Source organism: Camponotus vicinus, unplaced genomic scaffold (assembly GCF_025532165.1).
Source record: "Camponotus vicinus isolate PSW18456_S1 unplaced genomic scaffold, iyCamVici1.0 SCAF_12, whole genome shotgun sequence".
In the NCBI taxonomy this organism is placed as follows: domain Eukaryota; kingdom Metazoa; phylum Arthropoda; class Insecta; order Hymenoptera; family Formicidae; genus Camponotus; species Camponotus vicinus.
The window spans coordinates 2,017,982-2,041,910 of NW_028141948.1; the positions used below are offsets into that span (position 1 = coordinate 2,017,982).

Consider the following 23,929-nt stretch of genomic DNA (forward strand, 5'->3'; position numbering starts at 1 on the left):
TTGCAATTCGTGTCTATTAAAGTAGTATAGACATTATTTATGAAAAATATGATATTCAAAATAAAAATCTCCCCAAAAATAAATTAAAAATTCATTTATCAGTATTATTGATTTATTTAAATCAAAATATATGGTTATGCAAAAAGATATCGAAATAATGTCATAATTAGGATTTTTGAATAGTGAAAGAAAAAATCCAGAGAAGGTTTGCATTCTTTTAGATAAATTTTTTGAAAAACATGTTTTCTGTTTTTACATTTTGTTATAGTACAGCAAAATCACGAGCTGATTAAGCTAAAGATTGTTATTCTGCAAATTGAGATGATTTTGTCATATCTGTGAAACTTTAGCGTATATTGACACATTCCTTCGCATTTCTCAATATCTATTGCAATTGGACGACATAACACTTTTTAATTTAGTATATGATTAACGTGTTTGTCGATGAAAAAAATGTGCAGCTGAGAGCAATTTTTAACAGAATGCAGTTTCAAAGAAAGATGCGCAATAGATATACTTTGTAAAAATAAAATTGCTACGAATCATTATACAGCTTTTGAAATTGCAATATAATCACTATTTTCATTTCAAATGTTTATCTTATATATAATATTATGTTATACATGAAAAATGGGACAAATGCATTTATCAAAGACGAGATAAATTTATGATAATTTTCGTATTATCGTGTCAAAGCATATCGTATCACTTAAAGCGATATGTAAATCCCAAAAGACAAATATTTTGTAATATATAATACAAAATTATTATCTTTTATCTATTATCATTATTATCGTACTAAATAATACAAAGAATTACTTTATATTTGCATTCATCCTTTCTCTCTCTCAGTTTTTCTTTATTTTAAAGTTATCGCGCAATGTGGTTTTTTTTTTTAACAAATGACAATGTTTTATGATTACATTTTAATTTTTTTTATTATTAATTTAATAAGAGAAATTTAGTAATTTTTGTATAATAAAAAAATCAAGTTTTATATAATTATATAATTTTAACTGTATATTTACTCAAATAATATTGGGGTTCTAGTAAAATTTAAGTGGAATTCCTCTAAACTAAATTCGCACTTTTTGCGAATTATTTCGAGATAGCAACAGTTAGATAACGCATGTTGACGCATATGTTATTACAGCTGCAATTTGACTGTTTAAATTTTATCGATTGATTAGCTCATAATTAATTATATAACTTGCATAAGTAGACCATTGTAAATTAATTAGACAGCTTGCGACTTATCGATTCGTGAGATAAACATGTTTTATCAGCAAGATGGCGCAATACAAGGAGTTCCCGAAAACATCACGTGCGATCGGCATAACAAAACAATGTTAACCTTCGAACAAGCCGATCGGTACGGTTATATATCTCGGTGACTGATAGTTCGCGACATTACTGTGCATAATGCATATCCTCGTGTACGCGTTAACAATACTATCGGCGGTGCTCGCTCAGCAAGAGCCGCATTATGCACCCGGCCACGATGGAATCGTACATCTCTTTGAATGGAAATGGTCAGATATTGCGGCGGAGTGTGAACATTTCTTGGGCCCTTTAGGGTTTGGCGGCGTGCAGGTAAGCAATAAGAGGAGAAGAGTCAGAAATAGATAACGATCGCAGGAAAATTCTAGAGAGCTTACGATATGGAATGAAAAGTTTTACCTTTTTCATTTCAAAAAATTCAAAAATTCAAAAAACATATTAAACGCATTATCGAAGAAATTATTACAAATTGAAAGAAACGTTGAATTATTTCTATTAATTGTTTTTATGAATAATTTATTAATTATTATTTCTGTTAATTATTTTTATGAATAATTTATTAATTATTATTTCTGTTAATTATTTTTATGAATAATTTATTAATTATTATTTCTGTTAATTATTTTTATGAATAATTTATTAATTATTCTTATAGATTTATTCTTCTAATATATTACTCTACTCTCTAAAAGTGAATCAGTGTATTATCACTGATTTACAGTGCTCTACTTATAACTGCTTGTAATCAGTGACTATTTACTGTTTTTCAGTGATAATATACTGATTCATTCTAGTGAAAACTACTTTCAAAATAGTAAAATAGTAAATAGTAAACTGATTACGAGCAGTTATAAGTACAGCACTGTAAATCAGTGATAATACACTGATTCACTTTTAGAGAGTAGGAAATAAATTTCTTGCATAGGTATAGAAAGAAGAGAGCGATACGTTGATTTTCGCAATGCAATTGAATGAATAATAATTCCTATGAATTAATACAGGTTTCTCCGATACAAGCAAACGTCATTGTAGACAACCGGCCATGGTGGGAGCGTTATCAGCCCATTTCTTACATCTGGCAAACGAGATCGGGTACGCCCGAGCAATTCAAAGATATGGTTCGCAGATGTAACAATGCCAATGTGAGAATTTACGTCGACGTGGTATTCAACCACATGACCGGCGATAGTGTAGGCGCACTGGGTACCGATGGTTCGACAGCGAATACATTCAATTTCAATTATCCGGCAGTACCATACAATCGAAGCGATTTTCATACACCATGCGACATTAACAATTACCAGAATGCGACGAACGTGCGCGACTGCGAATTATCCGGTCTGCATGATCTTAACCAAACGGAAGAATATGTCAGAGAAAAGATCGTCAATTTCTTGAACGAGGCCATTGATGCTGGTGTCGCCGGTTTTCGGTACGCAGAATCTTTTTGCAACCTACATGACCTTATTGCGATATTTTCTGATTAAATCTTCGCGAGATTCTGCGAAATTTTCATCGAAAATTGGATTTCTTAAAAATATCTTTATCATTATCTCAATAACTAACATTTTTAAGTTATCGAGATGTGTGTACGAAATCAAATATAAAAAATATCCTATTAATTTTTGGATTTCAGAGTAGACGCGGCTAAACACATGTGGCCGAATGATCTAAAAATCATCTTTTCTCGGCTGAAAAATCTCAATACCGATCATCATTTTGACAAGGATGCGCGAGCCTTCATATTTCAAGAGGTGATCGATTACGGCGGTGAAGCAGTCAGCAAGTATGAATACGTCGGTTTTGGCACGGTGACGGAATTCCGATATGGCACGGAAATCAGCAACGCCTTGAGAGGAAACAATCTATTGAAATGGTTCGTCAACTGGGGAGAAGCTTGGGGACTGTTACCATCGCAAGATGCCCTGGTATTTATTGATAACCACGATACTCAACGGAGCAATCCCAACATACTCACCTACAAATCATCAAAGTTGTACAAGGCTAGTATAATTTTCAAGAAAATTAACAATAAAATTAAATAATAGAGAATAAATTAAAAATAAAAATGAATAGTAAAGTTCAACTTTTTATAATCTTATGCAAATATAACAATAAGCGCTCGCGTATTATTACAGATGGCTGTCGCTTTCATGCTGGCGCATCCTTATGGGCACCCGCGTATTATGAGCTCCTTCGATTTTCACGATTTTAACCAAGGTCCGCCCCACGACTCCGCCGGAAACATCCTGTCTCCAATCATTAATCCTGATAATACCTGTGGTAACGGCTGGATTTGCGAGCATCGGTGGCGTCAAATTTACAATATGGTGCGCTTCCGAAATACCGTGAATAAAACCGGTATCAACAATTGGTGGGACAATGGCCAGAACCAAATTGCCTTTTGTCGCGGAAATGAGGGATTTATCGCGATCAATGGTGACCACTTTGACTTGAAGCAGATTCTCTTTACCTGTTTGCCACCTGGTACTTACTGCGACGTCATTTCTGGAAGCTTGGAGAACAACAAGTGTACCGGTAAGGTCGTGGAAGTGGGTGTAGATAACAGAGCTTACATACAAATTTTGACATGGGAGGAAGACGGCGTACTCGCCCTTCATAAAGAGGTAAATATGCCTTTCGTTTGTCGTTTAATTCTTTCAAATGCAATATTTCATTGCATTTACCAGTACTTATATTAGACTTGTACTGACGTGATAACGTTATACGTATATTACTTAATAACTTGATACTAATCTTATATATATAGTTTGCTTTTTTGAAAACACTGCTAGTATCTGTCTTATTTAGAATTTGTTTTGAATAATATATTCTCGATACTAATAATATCTGCAGCAAGATTTCTTGCAAAATAACAGTTATCATGTGTATAGAAAATAGCTTAATTATAACAGTTTTTAATAATCAATTTCTTTTTGCAGTCCAGAGTAAGACAATGAAGATCTGATTATACGAGCAAAACAAAAATCAAGATATTACAAAAATATTACTTTGATATTGTACTCTACTCTACTCTACTCTACTTATTTTATACATATGTATATATGTATACAGCATATAATTTATATAAACTGACTATAAAAAAATTAGACATAGTTTATATATATACATAAATAAAATATATATATATATATAAAATATATATATATATATATAAAATATATAAATAATATTAATTCATACATAAAAAAATGTGGGAATTGAAAGATTGTATGTTTATTATCAATAAAATATATATATCGTGACTTATCAATGGAATGTGTTGTGATTAATACTCTGGTTAATTTAATTTTTATTCAACCTACTTTATATATCGTTTGAGTCTAAAAAATACGTCGCTATCATTTTCTGTTTACTGCTTTATCAAATTCAATAATATATCCATGTATGCGTCGTCACGTCGGCTGACTCATTTGCTATTCCAAGTAAAAGTTGCATATGTATGTAATATTTGTACCTCCTACAAATAATATTTATAAAAATGTAAAAATTTGATTTGTAAAAAATACACACGTGTTATTTTTCAACAAAGTTTATTTTAACAGAAACAATGTACTGTATTTTTCCTCTTTTCACCATTAATTTCTACTATACATGATATGACAGTTAATCGTAAGATAATACACGACAGACTCGCGATGGAAAAATAAAAAGAGTCGAAGGGAGATCGGGTGAGATGGGCTGGATACATAACGTAAAATCGATCGATTTTAAGGAAGTACGCCAAAGGATGGATAAAAAATCTTGAAATATCACAAAATTGCCTTATCGCCGATTTTACCATCTCACTCTAGCTATTAATCCGTATAAGATTAAATTATCCTTCGCTGAGAAAGAATCTGTCATCGTTTACCGCCATAATTCTTCCTGCTCGACTTATCATTTCCTCTCGACAGACGAGTATATTGTACGAAATAATTAATGCGTAACGCTCGTAATACGCATTAAATAGCGTTGTGAACCTCGCGACTAATACACTAAATAAAATACTACGGGGCATTTATAAAAGCACGACATAAATAAATGCTTAAGCGTTATGTACAGTGATTTCTCGTTTAAGTAAAAGCCGCTAAACTCGATTAGCGCGCCCGAGTTCGTTAAATGTAATCAAAAATATTTCGCTTGTCCGATATGGGATATTATTTTAAGTCAATGAGTGTCGCATTTGTTAAACAAACGGAAGGAAAAGTTTCTCTAATCGCATTATCATATGTATATATGTATGCTGAAAGATATCATATGATTAATTATAAATAATAAGCATGTAAACAAACTTTAATCAATTATTTTTCTGTATACGGCAAGAGCGAGTGTAATATCATATGTGATAAATATGATATATGATTACAACGTCTAATTACCATTGGTAATTTTGTGTTCCGAGTAGTAACAGACTTATGTAATCAGCCGCAGGAAATACGATGAAATTTCCTTCTCTCACCGCGAGTGCCACGTCCGAACATTTCCGAATAAAATGTAGATCGATCGAATTTCTTGAAATGCTGTGTGATTTCTTTTTTTCATTTCTTTATATTTTTTTTTCGACTAAACACAAACTCGGGAGCGCGGATGCATGTATAGAAAAACACCGTTTTAGGTGTGTGTACATATATATGTATATAATATGTATGTGTCTGCATGTATGTGTGTGTATATGTGTGTACATACGTTTATATAGTCTGCAATAAATGTGTGGATAATTCTAAAAAATACTGCTCGTCTCATACGAACTTATTCATTCGTTCATGCTCGCTTTCTCTCACGAATGGTACGTGTAAGCGCAATTTGACGTCGCCCTCTAACATCATTTATGTCTTATAATCGTTATGTAAATACAATAAGGCAACGAGTACTATACAGCTAAATAAATAAACGTTTACGTTGTGAATCTTGAAGATTAAAGGGGAGCAAAATAAAAGTGGGACGCTAATGTACAATTCCCTAAAAGCTATACAAGTCCATCGCACGTGAAACTGTCGTTGTTTGTTCGTACATTGCATGTGTCAATATATGTTGTGTGTGTGTGTGTGTGTGTGTTTTCGTACGTGGATTTTGTTTTTGCACATAGAGCGTTAGCAAAAATATATAATTTAGTAGATTTTTACCATAATAATTCATTCATATATATATAAAAAAACTTCGTTAAAATATATAAAAGAAACAACGATTTGAGCAAATACGTATCTCCTACGGTAGTTAAAAAGTTATCGCGTCGAAACGTATTTATTGTTATTGCACGTAATTCTCCCTAATTTTATAGATCGTCTTCTTTATATTTATATGTATACATATATACTTACACCGCACTCGCACGTAAACGCATTCGTTCCAATATATGTACACCGTTTATGCGTACTTCTCCTTCTCATGCATTCTTCTTCTCTTTATTTCTTTGTTCTCTTTTCGAAATCAAGCCAATGATTTGTCGTTTCATCGGAGACACGACTTCGGCCATTACGATCGAGAAATATAATTTCAATCGAGAGTAATATAGTACACGAATCCAATGCGTATCGGTGATCAATCCGATCGCTATGATCAACGACGTCATTTTGGAAGACTTTACAAAGATAGGCACTCGTTTGCGTTGATTTTCGCTTACTTATTTGTCTTCCAATAATTGCGATAGAAAAAAATAAAACACATCAATTACAATTTAATGAATATAATCCAATCTTAAAATATTTATCGTAAAAAGAAGAATACAATTTTCGTCTTTTAATATTCAAATTTAAACGCGTGTTTTAGATAAATATTAAAAAGATGTTTAATGAGGAAATAAATGTGACAAAACTTTAGACATTCATTTATTTATATCATGTATCTATTTATATACTTTATATTTAGAACTTAAGGAAAAGAGAGTGCATTCTTTAATGATAATTAAAATATCAAAATTTATTTGAATTAAAAAAAAATAGATAATTTCTCATAACGAATTCGGATGCACTAATATGCACTAGTGCATTTAAAAGCTGTCGTATACAAATATACTAATATAAATATAAATATTATATTAATATAAATAACTAAAATAAAATAAAATAATTAATTCCCCGAATAATAATTATTATTATTATTTATACTTTATTAGTTTAATTAACTTAAAGGCTGTATACAAATTTACACTAGCACAATAAGCAAATAAATAGCAAATAAAAATAATTAATATAATTAATTCTGTGAATTATTATTATTGTTATTTGTATTTTATTATTTTAATTATGTTATTGTAAATTTATATATAATAATCTTTAATATGTACTAGTGCATTCAGCCGAATTCGCTATTAAATATTTTGAACTACATGCGAAATAATTTTTGAATATTTTCAAATATTTAAAAAATTTTGAATATGTAAAAATAGCGCCAATCTTTAAAACGCTCTTCTATAAAATAACATTTTCAAATTTTCTCCGGAAATTATTCGTCCAATTATTATTAACCTTTTAATTTCTTCAGAAAGTAAAACATATTCGATTAAAAAAAAATTGTAATTTTATCGAAAAAACAATCATCAAAAAAATTGACTTTACTTAATCGTAATAAAAAAATTGGATGTATTAAGATTTCCTAATGTAGAGAAAAAGAAATAAGATAAATAGTCTTGTCATAATTTAGCATTCTCTTCCTTAAGATGGCAAAATTTTCATTTCATATAAAATATTTAAATATAGAAATGTTCAAATAAATACATTTCTGATATATCTTTGTCACATAGTGATTGTCACAATGGAAGACAATCTTTTAGCAAAGCTAATATAAAAGTGAATTACTTGCTCGGCAAGTAATTCTAACTTTCTTACATTTCTTACATTTTAAATGTACTATTTAAGTACTAAATCCACATGATATATAGATCACAACAAGTTTCATAAGATTTATAATTATCTTTTTGTAAATTCCTCAACACACCACACACATTGTGTACACTACCAAAAATTTGTATCATAATTTTATTCGTGAAATTTAATTTTATGATTTCTGTTTTTCAAACATGAAAAAAATAAATTAATCGTTAAAATTATAAATTTATTGTTCATACATTATATCTACTAATTATGATTTTTATTGAATTTAAATAATATAGTCTTAAAGATGCAAATAAAAATGAAATCTCAAACTTTGAATCGTTCCGCTTAGGTCCTTTGAAACATATTTTATTTTTATCAACAAATATATTTTAGAAATCGTTGTTATTTTGCTAGTATTCTACATTTGTAACGATATGTATACGATCGTGATTCAATTAAACTTCTGTTCTCGCGATTGTAATACTCAATATTTTCACTTGTTATATCGCATTTATAGAGTTTTAAAAAATATTTTTCTATGTAGCTATCTAAACATCATTCATTCAGTTAAAATGTTAAAAAAATGTTAAGAGTTGAATTTGTCTCACTCTTTTATCGCGTGCGATTAATTTTACACTGCACGCAATTAAATAACGTGCCTCCATCGTTTTGCCTTGTTCAAGTCCTATAATTTGTCGTCGTAGTTATAATTTTTAATTTACTAATCTACAGTTCTTACAGGTCTCTCTCTCTCTCTCTCTCTCTCTCTCTCTCTCTCTCTCTCTCTCTCTCTCTCGACGTTCGAACGAACGCTCAAAAATCTCTGTTTTTGAGCAGTCACAATTCATACTTAGTTTTATGCGTTAATGTCAACCAAAGTCTCTGCTCTCTCTCTCTCTCTCTTTCTCTCCCTCTCTCTTTCTTTCTTACTCACTTCCTACTATCTAGTCTCAGCTAAACTCCAGTCTGAATTCTCCTACCTAAGAGTCCTTCCGAATTCTTGGTTACTGACAACAGGCGGAGTCTCCACTTTCCCTAATACATGAAATCGTCTTCCTTAATGTCACTGTTTGATAGGCTTCTTGAAGACGACTTCCGGCTTGCGTACCGGACGGGTTACGCGCCGTTCTATCCTGAGGGCCCGATTCAGGTCCGGAGACGGCGACGATGGCGTCACGACGACCGCTACTGTCTCGGACCCCAGTGGGGGAGTCTCCGCCATTGTTTGTCAGTTTCCGGTGCTGCTGGGTCGCCGGCCCGGCGTCTGTTGCTGTTGCTGCTGCTGCTGTGGTTGCTGTTGCTGTTGCGTCACCGCCGCGGCCGTGCCCGCCGCGCTGAGCGCCGGTAGCGGTGTTTGATGGCAGTGGGCGCAATGCAGACAGACCGTGCAGGCGCCGATCTTTCGGGCCAGCATTATGCGCAGCTTCAAGGCTGGACCGAGCTTCATGCCTATCGTGCCCGTCAGGTGGTTCTCCGAGAGAAGCGGCAGCGCGGCACCGTCTATACGGTGCTCCCGAAAGTTCTGCAAGCAGAAATTGTGGTAGCGTGTTATTAACAGTATACTTTAGAGACATGTCGAATGAACAAGGTGTCTATATGTTTTGAATTTCTTAAAAATATTTCCTGAAAATTCCCTAATTTTCCAGGTCTTTTCAAAATTTCAGATAAAGAGAATTTTTGATTCAATTTTCTGAAACAAGTTTTTTTAATTATATGCATTGTTTAATGCTTTTCGCTTATATAAAGGAAAAATACACACAACTACTCAAATACAGGATTTGCAGAAATTTACTGCAAAAACTGAATAGCTTTTGTAAGATAAATATTTTTCTTCATTTGCATATTTTCTCTAAAAATTGCAATAAAGAATATGTATGGTATATTTCAAATTTTGTTAAGAATGAATATAAACAGAAATAAATATATATATTCATAATATATTTTAAACTTGACCTATTGACGAATTACCGACTGTTTGCAAGAGCAAAATTATTATAAAGAGAATTTTAAAAAATTTTCTGACTCGCAATAAAATTCGGGAATCCCCTATTTTTCAGGTACAAAAGAAATTCCTGAGAATTCTCTCTTTTCCATGTCTCTCCAGAGAATAAATACTCGGAATGAATTTTCGTCTCTGACCAAATAGAAAATCATGTGTGTTGGAAGATTTATTTTCTAATATATTAATCTTATGCACATGTTATCTCCGACAGAAATACTTCAATTCCACCATAAGAATATAAATTAAAATTTCCATTTTTTCCAACAATGATGTACATACTCGTGTCTCCATCACGGTTAAATGAACGATAAAACATGGTATTATGTAAGGTTATTACTGGAATTCGTGGCATGCAAATCCCAGATTGCGGATCGCTTGTTCGTTAACGCTACTCTTCCGTTCACTATATTCAACGCGTACACATGAGGATTTTCTTCAGCATCGGGCATCATCGCGATCTTCGACTGGGAACTGGAATCGTACCAAGACGAGAAATCGTCTTCTCGCAGCTGCTTTCGTTGCGCAAAATTCCCGACAAATTTATCTCGCGCGAGACACGATCGGCAGGATGTTCTCCCCTCGCTGTCATCTTTGTTGGCACGCAAAAAGTCAATCGACCTGCCGAGAAACGACGAGCGCAGAGAGAAATAAGAAAAGGAGAGCGGTAAGGCAGAAAGAGAACGAGCGAGGGGGAAGGCAAAACGGAAGGAGGTGAAGAAAACAAAGAGAAGAAAGGCAAGGGGAGGGTGCGGGCGCGTTTCATTCACCATTCGGATCGCCGCATCTCCCGTAATAGCGGCTGCAACGACCGCGGGGTGCGACGCGTGTACGTAAGCGCGATCGCGAACGTCCCTGCAATGTTCACTCCGCATGTTCGTGGAATACGGTAATTGCTCCGGCCCGCTTATGAATGAAATATTCAGCGCCGTAATGCGAGTCGCGCACGCAACGGCAGACCGGTCTCCTTCCTCGCCGAAGGTGGGGACCAAGATCGACGTGGAGGATCGAGACCGTGCATTCATGCCGCTGGGCATTCAGGTCTCCTTCTCTCCCTCTTCTCTCTCAGAAAGATAGCGTTCAATTGGCCGGCTTGCCGAGGGTAAGTGCGAGGGTTATTTGTCATCGAGGGCAGCGTTTGTCGATCTCCAGCGCTCCGACGATCGATTCCGACTCGATATCGAGCGTCTTATAAATGAGAGGGATTTATTTCTTAATAAAAATAAATTAATTCGCCCCACGCGCGTAGTGTGGTCTTGAATAAATTAAATTTGTATAACGCAGAGTTTTAATACCCTAACAATATGAATAACGCGTATCCTTAATTTATTTTTGCTCAACGCCTCATTCAATTGGCAATGATACGCGTTATGAACACTTGGAATCTAACGGGTGTACTTAATGACCGTTTCGCCAAGTAGCTTCTAATCTACGTATGCATCGCGTAAAGAAATATCAAGACAATTTATCGCGTAACAGGAATCTATATATATTGTTAAGCAAGCCCAAGAGAGAGAGAGAATCTCGCGGTAACAATGAGACTAGTATAATCGCCGATGCTAAAACGCATAGTCATTGATTATGGTAAATAGGCTCCGTACCGCTTCGAATTCTCTTGCGTTCGCAGCTCTAACGGTACGAGCCAGCCACGCGCGAGAATAGCTGCCTCTTCACGGTCGCTTCGCGTAAAACGCTAATTAGTTAAGTCGTTCGTACGCGCGAGAAATTCGCCAAACTTTGTACGACCTTCGTTCAAGGTAGGAAAAAATCTCTCAGATTTTTATAAATAATTCATGAAAAATAATTTCACATTTTTCCTCTAACATTACTCCAATTATTTAATCCATGACATAATAAAAATTGCATTATAAAATTAATAAAATTAATAATTAGAGTCGCTGAATTCTGTTCACGATCAATATTATTATAAAGATCTCTATTATGTTTAGCACACTATTGGCCTCGTGTTTTCAAGGGAACGGAGATAAAGCGAGAAGCGAAGATGACTTATGAACCCGACGCGTCCAGCGCGCGCGGATGCATGCATTAAAAAAACGCGTCCACCCACGGCTTGACGAGAAGAGCACGCCTCATTGTTTTCGCGCGGCGAAAAGGCACGGAGGCGAGCAATTTCGAAATCTCACGAAACGACCGACGAAGCGGCATGGCACGGCCATTCGACGTCGTTCGACCCGGTGCAGCTGCAGTTGCAGCGAATATATCATCCTCGTGTTGCACCGCGGGCGACCGAGGCCGCGCACCAAAAGGCCGGGTATAACGAAGACAACCTATATTTTCTCCACCCAGTTCCAAACTCTTAAGGGCAAACGCGATCTCCGGCTGGGTCCTGCATCAATTATACCTTCCACAAACACGATGTTAGGGGGGGCCCACCTCGTGTACTCGTCCGTGCCGCGAGTACGAGAAGGTCTCTCTCGCGAAGATACGTCGGCTCGGGAGCATGTGTTATTAAATTATGCGCGCGTCACTGCGTCCCGCGAAACGGAGGTGCGAGGGGCTTCCCAGCCTGAAAATTATGCGCGTAGGCTTATCAGATGCGCTCCCTCCGGGCCAAGAGGCGTTAAGCGGAATTTAAATTGGTGAACATAGAAATGTTCGTGGATAAATGCACGTTGCGGCTTGCGATATTTATTGTGCACCTCGTGTCTTTTGTTGAAATGTAATGAAATTTATTTTTACAAACATACTCTCTTATCAGAAATTGCCTGCGGGTTCTTCATAATCGGAGTAATTTATTTTCTTAATAATTTATTCTATGCTTTCCACTATTAAAGGAATGCACTATAGAAAGCTTTGTAAAGTCACATCGATGGAATAATAATAAGCAAATGTTAGCCTCAAAATAAAGAAAATTACCGAGAGTATTCGCGAGAGATTGCATTCTACTGTGGTCTGGGAAAAGAATCCTCGAAAAATAACGGCTTTCCTTTCTTGCCCGACTCGAGGAATCTCGGTGCCACGGTTACAACTTTAGAAGATCATTCAGTCGGAACCACGTCACGTTAAATTACGCGCAGCGAGTCCGAAGAATTCATTTCTGGTCGACGGGCTTTTGAGGCACAGGTGTGCAAGTCGATACAAAAATTAATGTCCCGATATCAAGCCTCTGTAATTATAGAGACAGATGACTACTCTCGATAATAATATAAGTTGTAATGATTATAGTACTTTTGAATTATAACCCTAATTATTTTTCAATTAAATGTTAAAAAAACAGATCCCTCGTATCATTCGAAAAAAAAGTAGGTAGCGGAATTATGATTAATTGGAGTATCGAATAATAAGATAATCTGTGTTACTTATCATTCTTACATCTATCTTTACGCGGTCGTTTTATCGATTAGGTTGGCATAAATCGATATTTAATATCGCATTACGCGAGTAAGCATAAATAACTTGTTTCGACATTTTGCGTTATTATATTTGCGAAAGAGGTACAATTTCATTAAAAACTTGTCTACACCGATGGCGAAACAATTTTTACGTGGAAGGCAAACGGTGGGTACATAAAACATTTTTTTTTAATTATTCAACAACGTGTTAAATCATTACGCGTCATGTAACATCAATCTAAGACAAGAAAGAGCTTCCAATAGTTTTGCCGTAAAAGTCGCGTCTATTTCGTCGTTATGACTCTTTCAATCGTTGTTACATCTGTCGTGCAATGAAATGATGGGTTAAATATAAACGATGTTTCAGAACAGCTTGTCCTGTCAGGGACAACTAGCATCTGTGGATAACTTTTACGTCATGCCTTTCATTCTTAATTATTGTAACCACATTACTAATGAAATTGTACTTTCAAGAATATTATTACTTCATCCGACAGGAATTATGATCGGCTTACTATATCTATTTTATTCAAATGTTAATCTAATTAGTGTTTATGCCGCAAAACTAGGATCTTATCAGGAGATATTGCTCTTTCCACGAGTGAAAAAGAGTTACCAATTAGGGTCAGATTGATACTCGCTATTGTTCCAATCTATTCATCGCCTCCGTTGTGTGTGCACAAGCTATGGAAATTATAATACCCTGTTGTATTGTTCAACTCTAACCCGCTATTCTTTTAACGTTCAATTATATGTTACTCTTATATATCTCACCTACGCATCGTTGGTGCAATGCATGCATTTGAATGAAGCATTTAATCAATAAAAGCGAGAACGCTGCTGTAAGTTTCGTCGGCCGCTACCCGGTCCCGGTCGAGACCCCCCCGGCTGTTGCTTTCGCGCGAGGTACCCCTTATATGGAAAAGCAACGTTCGCGCGCGAAGGACACGGAGCTCGCGAGAGCGAGCAGAATTCTACGCGGGGACGAACCTGAGGTTGAGAATTTGCGTTGGCGTGCTCGCAGGCTAGAAATTCCACGCGCGTGTTTTCGTTTCATCGTTCCATGCGCGACCTCGCGCGGAATTGTTCCGTGAGAAAGGGCGATGCCGCCAACAAGGTGCCTGGACCGATCGCAAGGGGGAGGGATCCCAACATGTCGTAATCGATCAACAAGCGGGGATATGAATACACCCCCCGCTATGAATACACTTGGCCGATGCTAAATTATATAATTTGTTTACGTAGCTGCAAATTACATATGATTGCAATACTTGAGAGCAGCTATTGTAATAAATTTGAAAAATGTAATGATATAAGAAAATTGAAATATTAAGATAATATATAATATATGCATATATCTACATAAAGTTATATAACCGTGTATTTTTATTGATTGTATCATTATATTATTATATTATTATATATGCAAAAATATAACAGATATATAACATAATATAACAGATGTGATACCAAACATAAATTATGAATTTTAAATAAATAAATAAATTTATGTATTCCAGTATATTTGTCAAATAATAAAATATGAAAAAAAAATGAAATAATTTATATTCTTAAAATAGAGCAAAAAGATTATATTAAATTTTATTAACATTTTTTTGACAGATTGTTTATAAAAATATAATATTTAGTATAATTAATTCACGCATATGTTTAATATTCGATAACAAAATCTCTCGCAGAAATAAAGCAAAATATTTTTGAAATAAAATGCATCATCTTCCCAAGTTCTCAGATTAAATAATTTCATGGTATTCGCAAAATTTCCGCGCAATTAATAACGATGAAGCGTTCGAAAGCGTGCCGAGGGAAACCCGCCAGACACTGCGCCACTGTGCGAGAGCGAACGAGGACCGGTGACCCGCCACGCCTTGTCGAGGTCGTCGCGCGCCTCTCTCGCCGGCACCGGCGATCGGCGACCGGTCAACCTAACCGGCGCGTTCGCCGGCACCGGCCTAACCAGATCAACATCCCCCCGATTGCGAGCGACTCCCTGCTCCAACCGTCCTCGTTCCTCCTGCGGCGGAATTTCCTTCTCGTTCCTTCCTCGTCTTCGCGAACGTGTCTATTCGTATACCTATCGCGTCTTCCATTCGCTCCGATTCCAGCGAGTATCATCGATCGCGCGTCTCTCTTATTTTTCTCTTTGTTTCTCGCCTGATACGCGCTGTCCCCCTTTCGGCTGATGAGCCGAGCGAATTATAAAAGTGCATACTCTAGTCAAACCTAGTTGAAAAGTATGACGAGATTGATTTATTGCTTCCTCGAGTTCGTTACCAGAGTGTGCCCTTTTCTTCGTTTTGCCGTCGATCGAGGAACTCGTGCAATAACACCGACCGCACCCACTTTATTGCGCGACCTCGTATATAGGTGCCTTGCGTTTCCTGCGAATTTTCTCCTCGTTACTGTCGCCAGTATCTTAACGCGCGATGTCTGGAAACTAGCAGGCGCTTATCTCTCGTATCACTTTGCTATAGATTGTACATATATAAGGGAAAAGGAAGAAGAAGAGAAAATCTTTGATCAATCTCGATCGGCAAGTTCATACGCGGACAACGTCGCCGTGTAATTGAGAGACATTCAGAGTGCATTAGCATTGCCGGGCAAGGGGCAGGCAGGCGTATTAATTGCTCATCAGCGATAATGAAGGGTTTGTAAGTCGATATTAGCATAACTAACAGGTTTCCCGGTAATGAAGCCACGTTGCTCGGCCACGGCGCTCGTCTTTATATTCCCCCCGAGGACCATCTCTCTCTCCTCCCGGTCGCCCGCGAATCCCACGGAACGAGCGAGCTGGAACGAGCTGGAACAGAAAACGACCTGGGGCCAGCTCGCCCCGATACCGAGCGCCGATGTTTCCGCAATGAAAATCGAAGCGGGGATAACGAGGACGACGCGAAGCGGCGCCATCCCACTTGGAAAAAGCGATTAAGGAAAGTCGACGCGAGCACAAGCAATGCCCTTGGAACATTGACACTTGATGATAACGGTATGACTCTCTCAAAGATCCCATGATGAATTAATTCTCGCCGGTCCAGATGAGACCCACAATTTTATTTTATTTATTAATTAATTAACTTTAGCTGTATAAAAAATAATTTTGCGTGTACCGGTTAACTGTGACATTGTATAAACATGCGAACCGAGACGCGACCTAACGACTATGGTCATTCAGTAGAGAAAGTAGCGGTATCAACGCTCCACGCGACCGCACTGTGTAATGCGGTATCGAGATCTCGTTATCGAACCAACCTTTCGCGTGTTCTTTCCTTTTTTCTTTTTGCAACCGTGCGCGATACTTTCTCCGATTGTTCCGCTCGCGATCGAGTCTGCTTCGACAACAATTTATTCCGCTCGCGTGGGCCGTTTTATAGATTTCTCGGAACACGCGAAGCCTCGAGCTATTCCGAAATTTTCACCGAATGCCTTGAATAATATTGCAAATATATCTGAATAGCGATATATCATGCTACTCGATATTACAAGGTTTACCGAAAAAAAATCTCATGGTTCTCTGTTTAAAAAAAATTATACTTGGATTTTATTTTTAAAAAATGATATTTAATTCATTAAGCGACTCATTTTTCATGTCATGATGCATAGATTAAACTTTCACGACTCGCGGATGAATCGAGAGCGAATTTTCACCGGAAGTAACAAGGCGAGGTCGTTACGAGAGATCCGAGGACACCTCCAGGCATCAGCCGAGAATTTAAATTAGCTTAGAAAGTTCAGGGTCAAGCGGATACGAGCGCGTATGTGTGCGTTCACGCAGCGCAATAATAAAAAGCTGCACGCTCGATTAGCCAAGGAAAATTTTTTTTTTCTGGAATACGCAAACTGCAATTCTAAAACTCTCTGCTCTGTTTGCAATTTATTTTATCACATGAGCGCAAGCTTCTTATCAGAATTATGATAGATGCGTATTTTTGTGAAATCATGCGATGCTATCGTTTGCAGAAATATTTCATGGAAACGGAAGGAAAAGCAATATGCCAGAAGATTTTTCGAGTTCTGGCTCATCTCCCATGAAACGGTATCTCCAGCACGACACTCGCGATTCGCAACATCTTCAATTAACTTTACGATGCCGCTCGTTAAACTTTTACGTTTTAATCAACGAATTATTATACATGTGTACAGACCGGAGGATGGAAATGAAAATCTATGGAGCTACCGTGCGGTTCGTTTCAAGGAGAATTACAGTTGCAGAGCTCGTTATGCAAGGTCATAACGGCGTCATTAAAAAGTAAAGGAAGCCTCCGGTTGGATGAATGAAATTAAACGTTTATCGTTTTCCGCAAAGTTGAATGAAAACTGGGAATACTGCGAATTGGAATAAACAGAGTAAATATTTTTCTCTCTCTCTCTCTCAGCCGTTTTTTCTTTGCAATATGATGCGCTGATCTCATCGCTACGGTAGAGGATTCGCATTCAAGGAAAGGATCGCGTAGGTGGTTATACATTATTATCGACTGCATACAAATTGCCGCCTCCGCTTACGTTGCCCGCAACCGATCGCTTTCTGTTATTGGCTACACTTCTGATAAATTCTTGTCCCTTCACAAGTAAATTTGCTATTAGTGATACCGCCCGCGATAAAGCGGCGCCGATAAATCCATCAGATTCGGCACGCTTGCAATTAATATCAAAGATATATACGCTTTGTTGCGAGGAAATGCGTCAAACGTTATCTAACGCGTTGCTAGGTCCGCCAGCAAATCGACAGATCTATTCGCAATCTCTCTTTTATCTCTAAACGATTTATTTTTATTTTGTCAAGTAAAAAAAATAAAAATAAAGCGAGAAAAAATATAAAATGGATAAACTGATATTGCATTTGAAACATAAAAATTGTACATTGCAATTAATCAATTAATTAATTTTATTTTATATTAAAATAACACGATAAAATCATACTTATTAATAAGAAAAAGATACATCTCTTTTTTGGCAACAGAAAGACATTGTTCAAAATGAATTTTAATAAGAGGAATTTTAAGTTGCCATTATTATATAAAATTTACAAATCACATCGATCAATGCGGAATATAAGTAGCTACAAAATTCGTTTAAAAATGGAATTTTATCAGAGTTACACAATAAACGCGCGCTTAAAAATGATTAATTCGCCGACAGATACATCCCACCCGTTAATCAAACCTCTTAATTTCGTATACACGTGTTTTTCACGCTTGAATGGGACAAAAACTCAGATTTATGCGATGCAGAAGTCAAATGGGCGTCTTGATATCTTATTTACGTATTCCGCATCTTGCATCTGTGAGTCATTTCTCTCTTCTCGACAGATCTGCCTTGTATTTTCGCCTTTATCAGACATCAGCATTTTAATTTAAAAAAAAAACATGAACTTGAGAATTATGAGTGATAATTCGGATATATCGCACCGTTAAAACGGTATAAACGGTTAAATCATACTTATCATATATTTATTTCGCAAAGATAGCTACTATTTAAGACATCAGCTGTATGCGCGAAAAAACTGTTATAATAAATAATAAAAGTTTAAATACAAGCTCTCGTAACTTGGCGTTCTTGCGGCATCGCGTAAGCGGTTTCAAGAGCGCACCGGAGCGTTCAAAATGGAGAAAGTGGGGAGGGAACATCCTCGCAAGGCAACCTTGCAATGACCTCGCGTGAACCCGAGTATCAGGCGCGCAAGATATAAGGCTCGCACTTGTGCAATTACTATCTCCGCCGATGCAATAGCGACATTTCAAATATCCCCACCCACTAGTATGAAAACAATCATATCATTAAATCTTCGATATTATTCATAATTTATAAAAGACACACAAATGTATACAAAATCTGACATATGTGTAAGTACGTTTGTAAGGAGGATTATCTGTGGAATATCTGGTCTTTTTTTTTTGCAATGTATTTTTGTTTTTGCTAACCTTATCCATTATGCATTCCTAAAAATATCCCAACATTTTCCGCATTATTACACACGCGAAGGTGGGCGCGCCTACGGTGGACCTCCGCGCGGTTATCTGCAGGAAATCTACTGTTTGCAGGTATGCAGAGGGAGGCGGGAGGGACGAGGGGGTCACGAGGAGGGAATGCGGGGTGAAGTCCCCCATAACATCCTCGGTGTGTCCCCGCTCGACTTCGGCGGGACCCGCCGTTCGCAGCGAATAGCAGCGATCGTGAATAGAGGAAAACACCGCGTTAGCAGCGGGGGACCGCGGCTCCGATACAAGATACCGCCACGTGTTACACGCTGTTCGCCACCAGAAGAAACGCGCGGGTTCTCCCGTCCCGCAGCGCGGTATTCCATTCGACGTGCCCGCGGGACGATAGCGCGGATAATGGGGAGCTTTTGCAGAGGCAGGGGTGCGTGAAACCTCGGAGGAACGCGACCGAAAGAAATCTCCTCTCTTTCATCATGCGCCCCCTTCAGCGAGCAAGCGGTATGTGCGGCGATCCAGCATTTTTCATACTAATGCGAACCTTGTGGCGAGGATGTAAGAAATTTTGCGGTCACAAATAATGTATTATATATATATATTAGAGAAAATTGGTTTCAGGATTGGACTCTTGATTTTTCTAATCATAATAAGTGAATTTTTAAAGCATCTCAGATGGAGAATTTTGATGAATTAGCGGGCTAATAAGAGCCATACGCAGAATGATTGTGTGTCAGATTTAAAGAAAATTAAAAAACAATAAATCTCGCTTATCCTTCTAAAGAAGAATGAGTGAGAAAAATATCGGAGCAAAGTCGCTGAATATCGGTGATTGAGATTTATTTATACTCGATGTAGAATCAAAAAAATATCACACCTTAATTAATCAGTTTCAGAATTAATTTTTTTTTTTAAATTGACGCATTACCATTTTGCGTACGGCTCTTATTAGCACGCGAAATTTAAAATTTATGTTTCACATGACAGCCTTATTAATCTCTTGATTGCTGAAAAATTAGATTGCCACTGACGATAAATACCATCAATTGACGGTAATATCGAAGAACCAATAAAATAATGAACATCAAATAAGGTATCCCGAATGAAAAGTGAAAACACCAGTCCTACTATCATACATTCTCATTACGTATGATTCGTAATAATCTGCGACACGCGAAGGGTCTCTCTCTCTCTCTCTTTGTCGACGGAGGAAAAAAAGAGTCACGTCCATTGCCGGTCAGCGATACCGGCTTTCTCCTCGACGAGTTGTCATTATTTCGTCGCCCCGATTAAATTTCTCAAAGTCTCGACCACAGTGTATAAGCGAGTGGTTCCTCTCCCGATATTCGATCGCATCGTTGCTCGCGCTATCGCGGTGCCATCGGTATAAATGCCCGGCGCATACCTCTCGCAAATGCCTCTTAAGATTATGCAAATGTCCGAAGCTCGAAGCATTTTCAAGAAACTGCCGCGACGAGCATCCCGCGCGTCCAGAATTAAGATATTCGTCGAAGCGCGGAGGAGTCGCGAGATGACTGCCGTTTCTCGTCTCTTTTTATCGCTTGCAGCTTCCCTCGAGCTATAACGTGCTCGACGTGCGATATCGAGAGATATCGATGATTTATAAATTCTCGTTGCTCTGGGTGTGACTGTCGTGCACTGAGACTCGAGGATTAAAATAAAGCCCGAATTTAAATCCCGGCGAGATGTCCTCATCCTCGGAGCCAATTTATTCGTCAGTTTCGAATGTAAAGACATATTTCGTTACGAAGGCATATTTGATATAAAACTGGATTATCGCGTGTACGTTTGCTTGAATTTTGATAGCGTGAAAAGCGAGATACTTTGATCCGCGTGATACGATTTATGCTGAATAATGAAATTACCAAGTAAAATTCCTTTCCTTGTCGTTTAACCTGTTGTGGCTATAGCAATTTATAGGGATACCAGTATTCATCCCTTTCATGCTGTGACAGGCATTCACTGACGTCAGACACACGCTTTCTTTGAGTCACGTGTACTTCCTGCAGGGAGCGGCTCTCCCGTTGTGAATTATAATAGGTAAATGCGTAGTATGCCAAGCGATTAGTTCGATTTGCGTACATTAAATCATCAAAATAACTTTGTCGGAGAAATAATTTTCGTCCGATAAATTTTTGCACTTTTTATTCTCCCTGAGATTCATGTCTATGAAGCCTTAGGTTATTATCGCAAGACCTTTGGAACGATTCCAATTGCGTTATGAATAAATCGCAAAAGCGTGCAGTGCGTAATACCTCTAATTGCCTCATCAAGAGACAAGACGAGTCGGCTAGAAATGCCATTCTTTCATTAATGTCGCGTGTACGGTAACATAGGTGTACCGGTACTCCTTTCATCCTTTGACAGGCATTCACCAACGTCAAGCGCGCGCTTTCGTGGTTGCCGTAAGAACTTTATAAGGACTGAAAGAGGAATGCGCCGCATCGATCATGTCTTTTTCAGAGTGATATTTAGTGACGTGGGTGATAGGGAAATGTCACGGGGTTATCGCCAGTGGACACACGCATATGTGTGTGTGTGTGGGAAAGAAAAATCAATATAAATTCGCGTTCTTGTACACCTCTATGTAGCAAGTGCCCACAGCTAACAAGTGACATCAACAAATTTAGATAAAAATATTGAAAAATTGGGAAAAAATAATAAAAATAAATATTGAAATAATTTCAAGAGAGAAGATCCCGACAACTAAAATGAACAACCCTCTTCTCGTTTGGCAGATGGAACAGCGAGTCTCATTCGCCAGAAAGAAACGTTCCTTCGATCTAGCGTGAAGCATTAGATACCGATTGGACAGTTAATATCTCACTTCGGTGGCACCTGAAGCTCTCTCGGCTCGGCATGTCTCGGTTCGCGCGAGAGGGATTGGAAAGGTGAGTTTATGTATTCATTTCTCTCGAGTCTCTCCCGCGCGTGATGTATGAACGTATGTGGGAGCAGGTCGTTACGTCAGCCTCCAGCGCTTATAGAGCCCGCTCGCGGCTGCAGCTGTCCCGTTCCTTGATCCCGCGAAATGGCTTTACACGCGAATTCGTGTAACGCCGGTTATGCCGTCGCAGGCACCTTCTCCTCTTTTGTGAACGACCGGCGGACTCTCTCAAGGACCGTATGCACGTCGACGAGAAATCACGGCGCATTCATCATCGCCGTCACCGGGAAGCGTATGTATTAGCGTTTAGTCCATTATTCCGTGTTGTACCGTGTTTCGAAAGTGATATCGCATTGTACTATGTTTTTACTCGTGTCTTCGCTCGTAGATGGAAATGAAGCAAACGTGCTCGGTAATGAAACACGGTGTGAAGCTGATTTATCGTGCTGTATTAATTATATTTTTGTACTGAAGTAGATTATAAATATAGCGGAATTTTTCAAGATTATATATAAAGATGATATCAACGCGATATCAATCTTTAAAATTGTAAAAAATTCTGTTACATTTAATCTATTCCAGCATAAAGATATAATTAATATAATAAATGCATAATGAATGCAATTATAAGCGCATATTGATAAATATATATTTATAATTACATTATTTTTAATAAAATATTATTTTTAATAAATATATATTTTTGTAAAATGAAATTATTATTGTTTACAAATATTATCGTTTTGTAGGAGATTAACGTGAAGCAATGATACACCCACGTGATGTTCATCGATGCATCGGATCTTTTACAAAGTGCAGCAAACATTACATCGATGAGCTGTTCTTTTTCTAAACGAATCATCATTTTGCGGGTAATAAAGTCTACATCGCGTCGTTAAATGACAATAATGTGTGAAAGTATGAAAGAGATCTCGCGTTCTTTGATGATGCCGCATAAAACAGAAAAAGAAATGAATAAAGCGGTAAATCGCTCAGCTGTCTCATAATTGTCGGAATAATCGTTGCGGAATAAACGGCTCGATCGATGAAAGGCGCGATCGAAAAGTAGCTACGCCGATATATTTGAATTAAAAAGATATGATTTTCTCTACCAGTTTTTATTTTTCCGATTTATCGATATTCTTGATTCATTGTTTTGCCGATTCTCGTTGGTCTCCCAGCTAGAGACGTATAAATACACGCGCACGAGTCCATTATTATTATGTTACAGTACTTTACAAGGCATCTTCTTGCATATCATCCAGTAGTCGACACCGGCGGTTTAAACTCAAGCAGCCACTTCTCCAGAGCTATCTCGGTTTACGGCGCGATCGTCCGTACATTCCTAAACCGCGGAATGCAGAAAGAGTCCGCGGTTTCGCGTCGTGTTTTGCTCCCTCCTCCCGCAACCTCTCCTGCCAATCTTTTCTCAACGGAAGGAAAATTCGAAATAATAAAAAATTGGAATTAACACGACTCGATAGAAAGAAAAATAACGCCGATTTATTATCCCGAGAGAAATGCAAACCTCAGCTTGCCCTGGGATGCGCGATCCAGAGAGTTATCGATGATGCTGTAAATCGATTCTGATCGAGAAGAATTTCGAAAGAGATTGAGGAGAG

At 37.4% G+C, this 23,929-nt stretch overlaps 2 protein-coding genes across 5 annotated transcripts in view; one reads left to right on the forward strand and one right to left on the reverse strand.

Moving 5' to 3' along the window:
- The first annotated feature begins 1,356 nt into the window (after positions 1-1,356).
- Positions 1,357-4,555, forward strand: LOC145962480 (alpha-amylase-like). The gene is made up of 5 exons (XM_083083540.1): positions 1,357-1,593; positions 2,283-2,713; positions 2,918-3,284; positions 3,420-3,908; positions 4,224-4,555. Exons 1-5 carry the CDS (start codon positions 1,423-1,425, stop codon positions 4,239-4,241), a joined length of 1,476 nt encoding a protein of 491 aa, XP_082939666.1. The 5' UTR covers positions 1,357-1,422; the 3' UTR covers positions 4,242-4,555.
- A 263-nt stretch (positions 4,556-4,818) lies between these two features.
- Positions 4,819-23,929, reverse strand: part of LOC145962479 (uncharacterized) — a 129,891-nt gene continuing 110,780 nt past the window's right edge. For all 4 annotated transcript variants that reach the window (XM_083083538.1, XM_083083537.1, XM_083083539.1 and 1 more), the window contains one exon: positions 4,819-9,618. In XM_083083538.1, the coding sequence (XP_082939664.1) occupies positions 9,325-9,618 (294 nt within the window). In that variant the 3' untranslated portion in view covers positions 4,819-9,324. The remainder of the gene's footprint in view (positions 9,619-23,929) is intronic.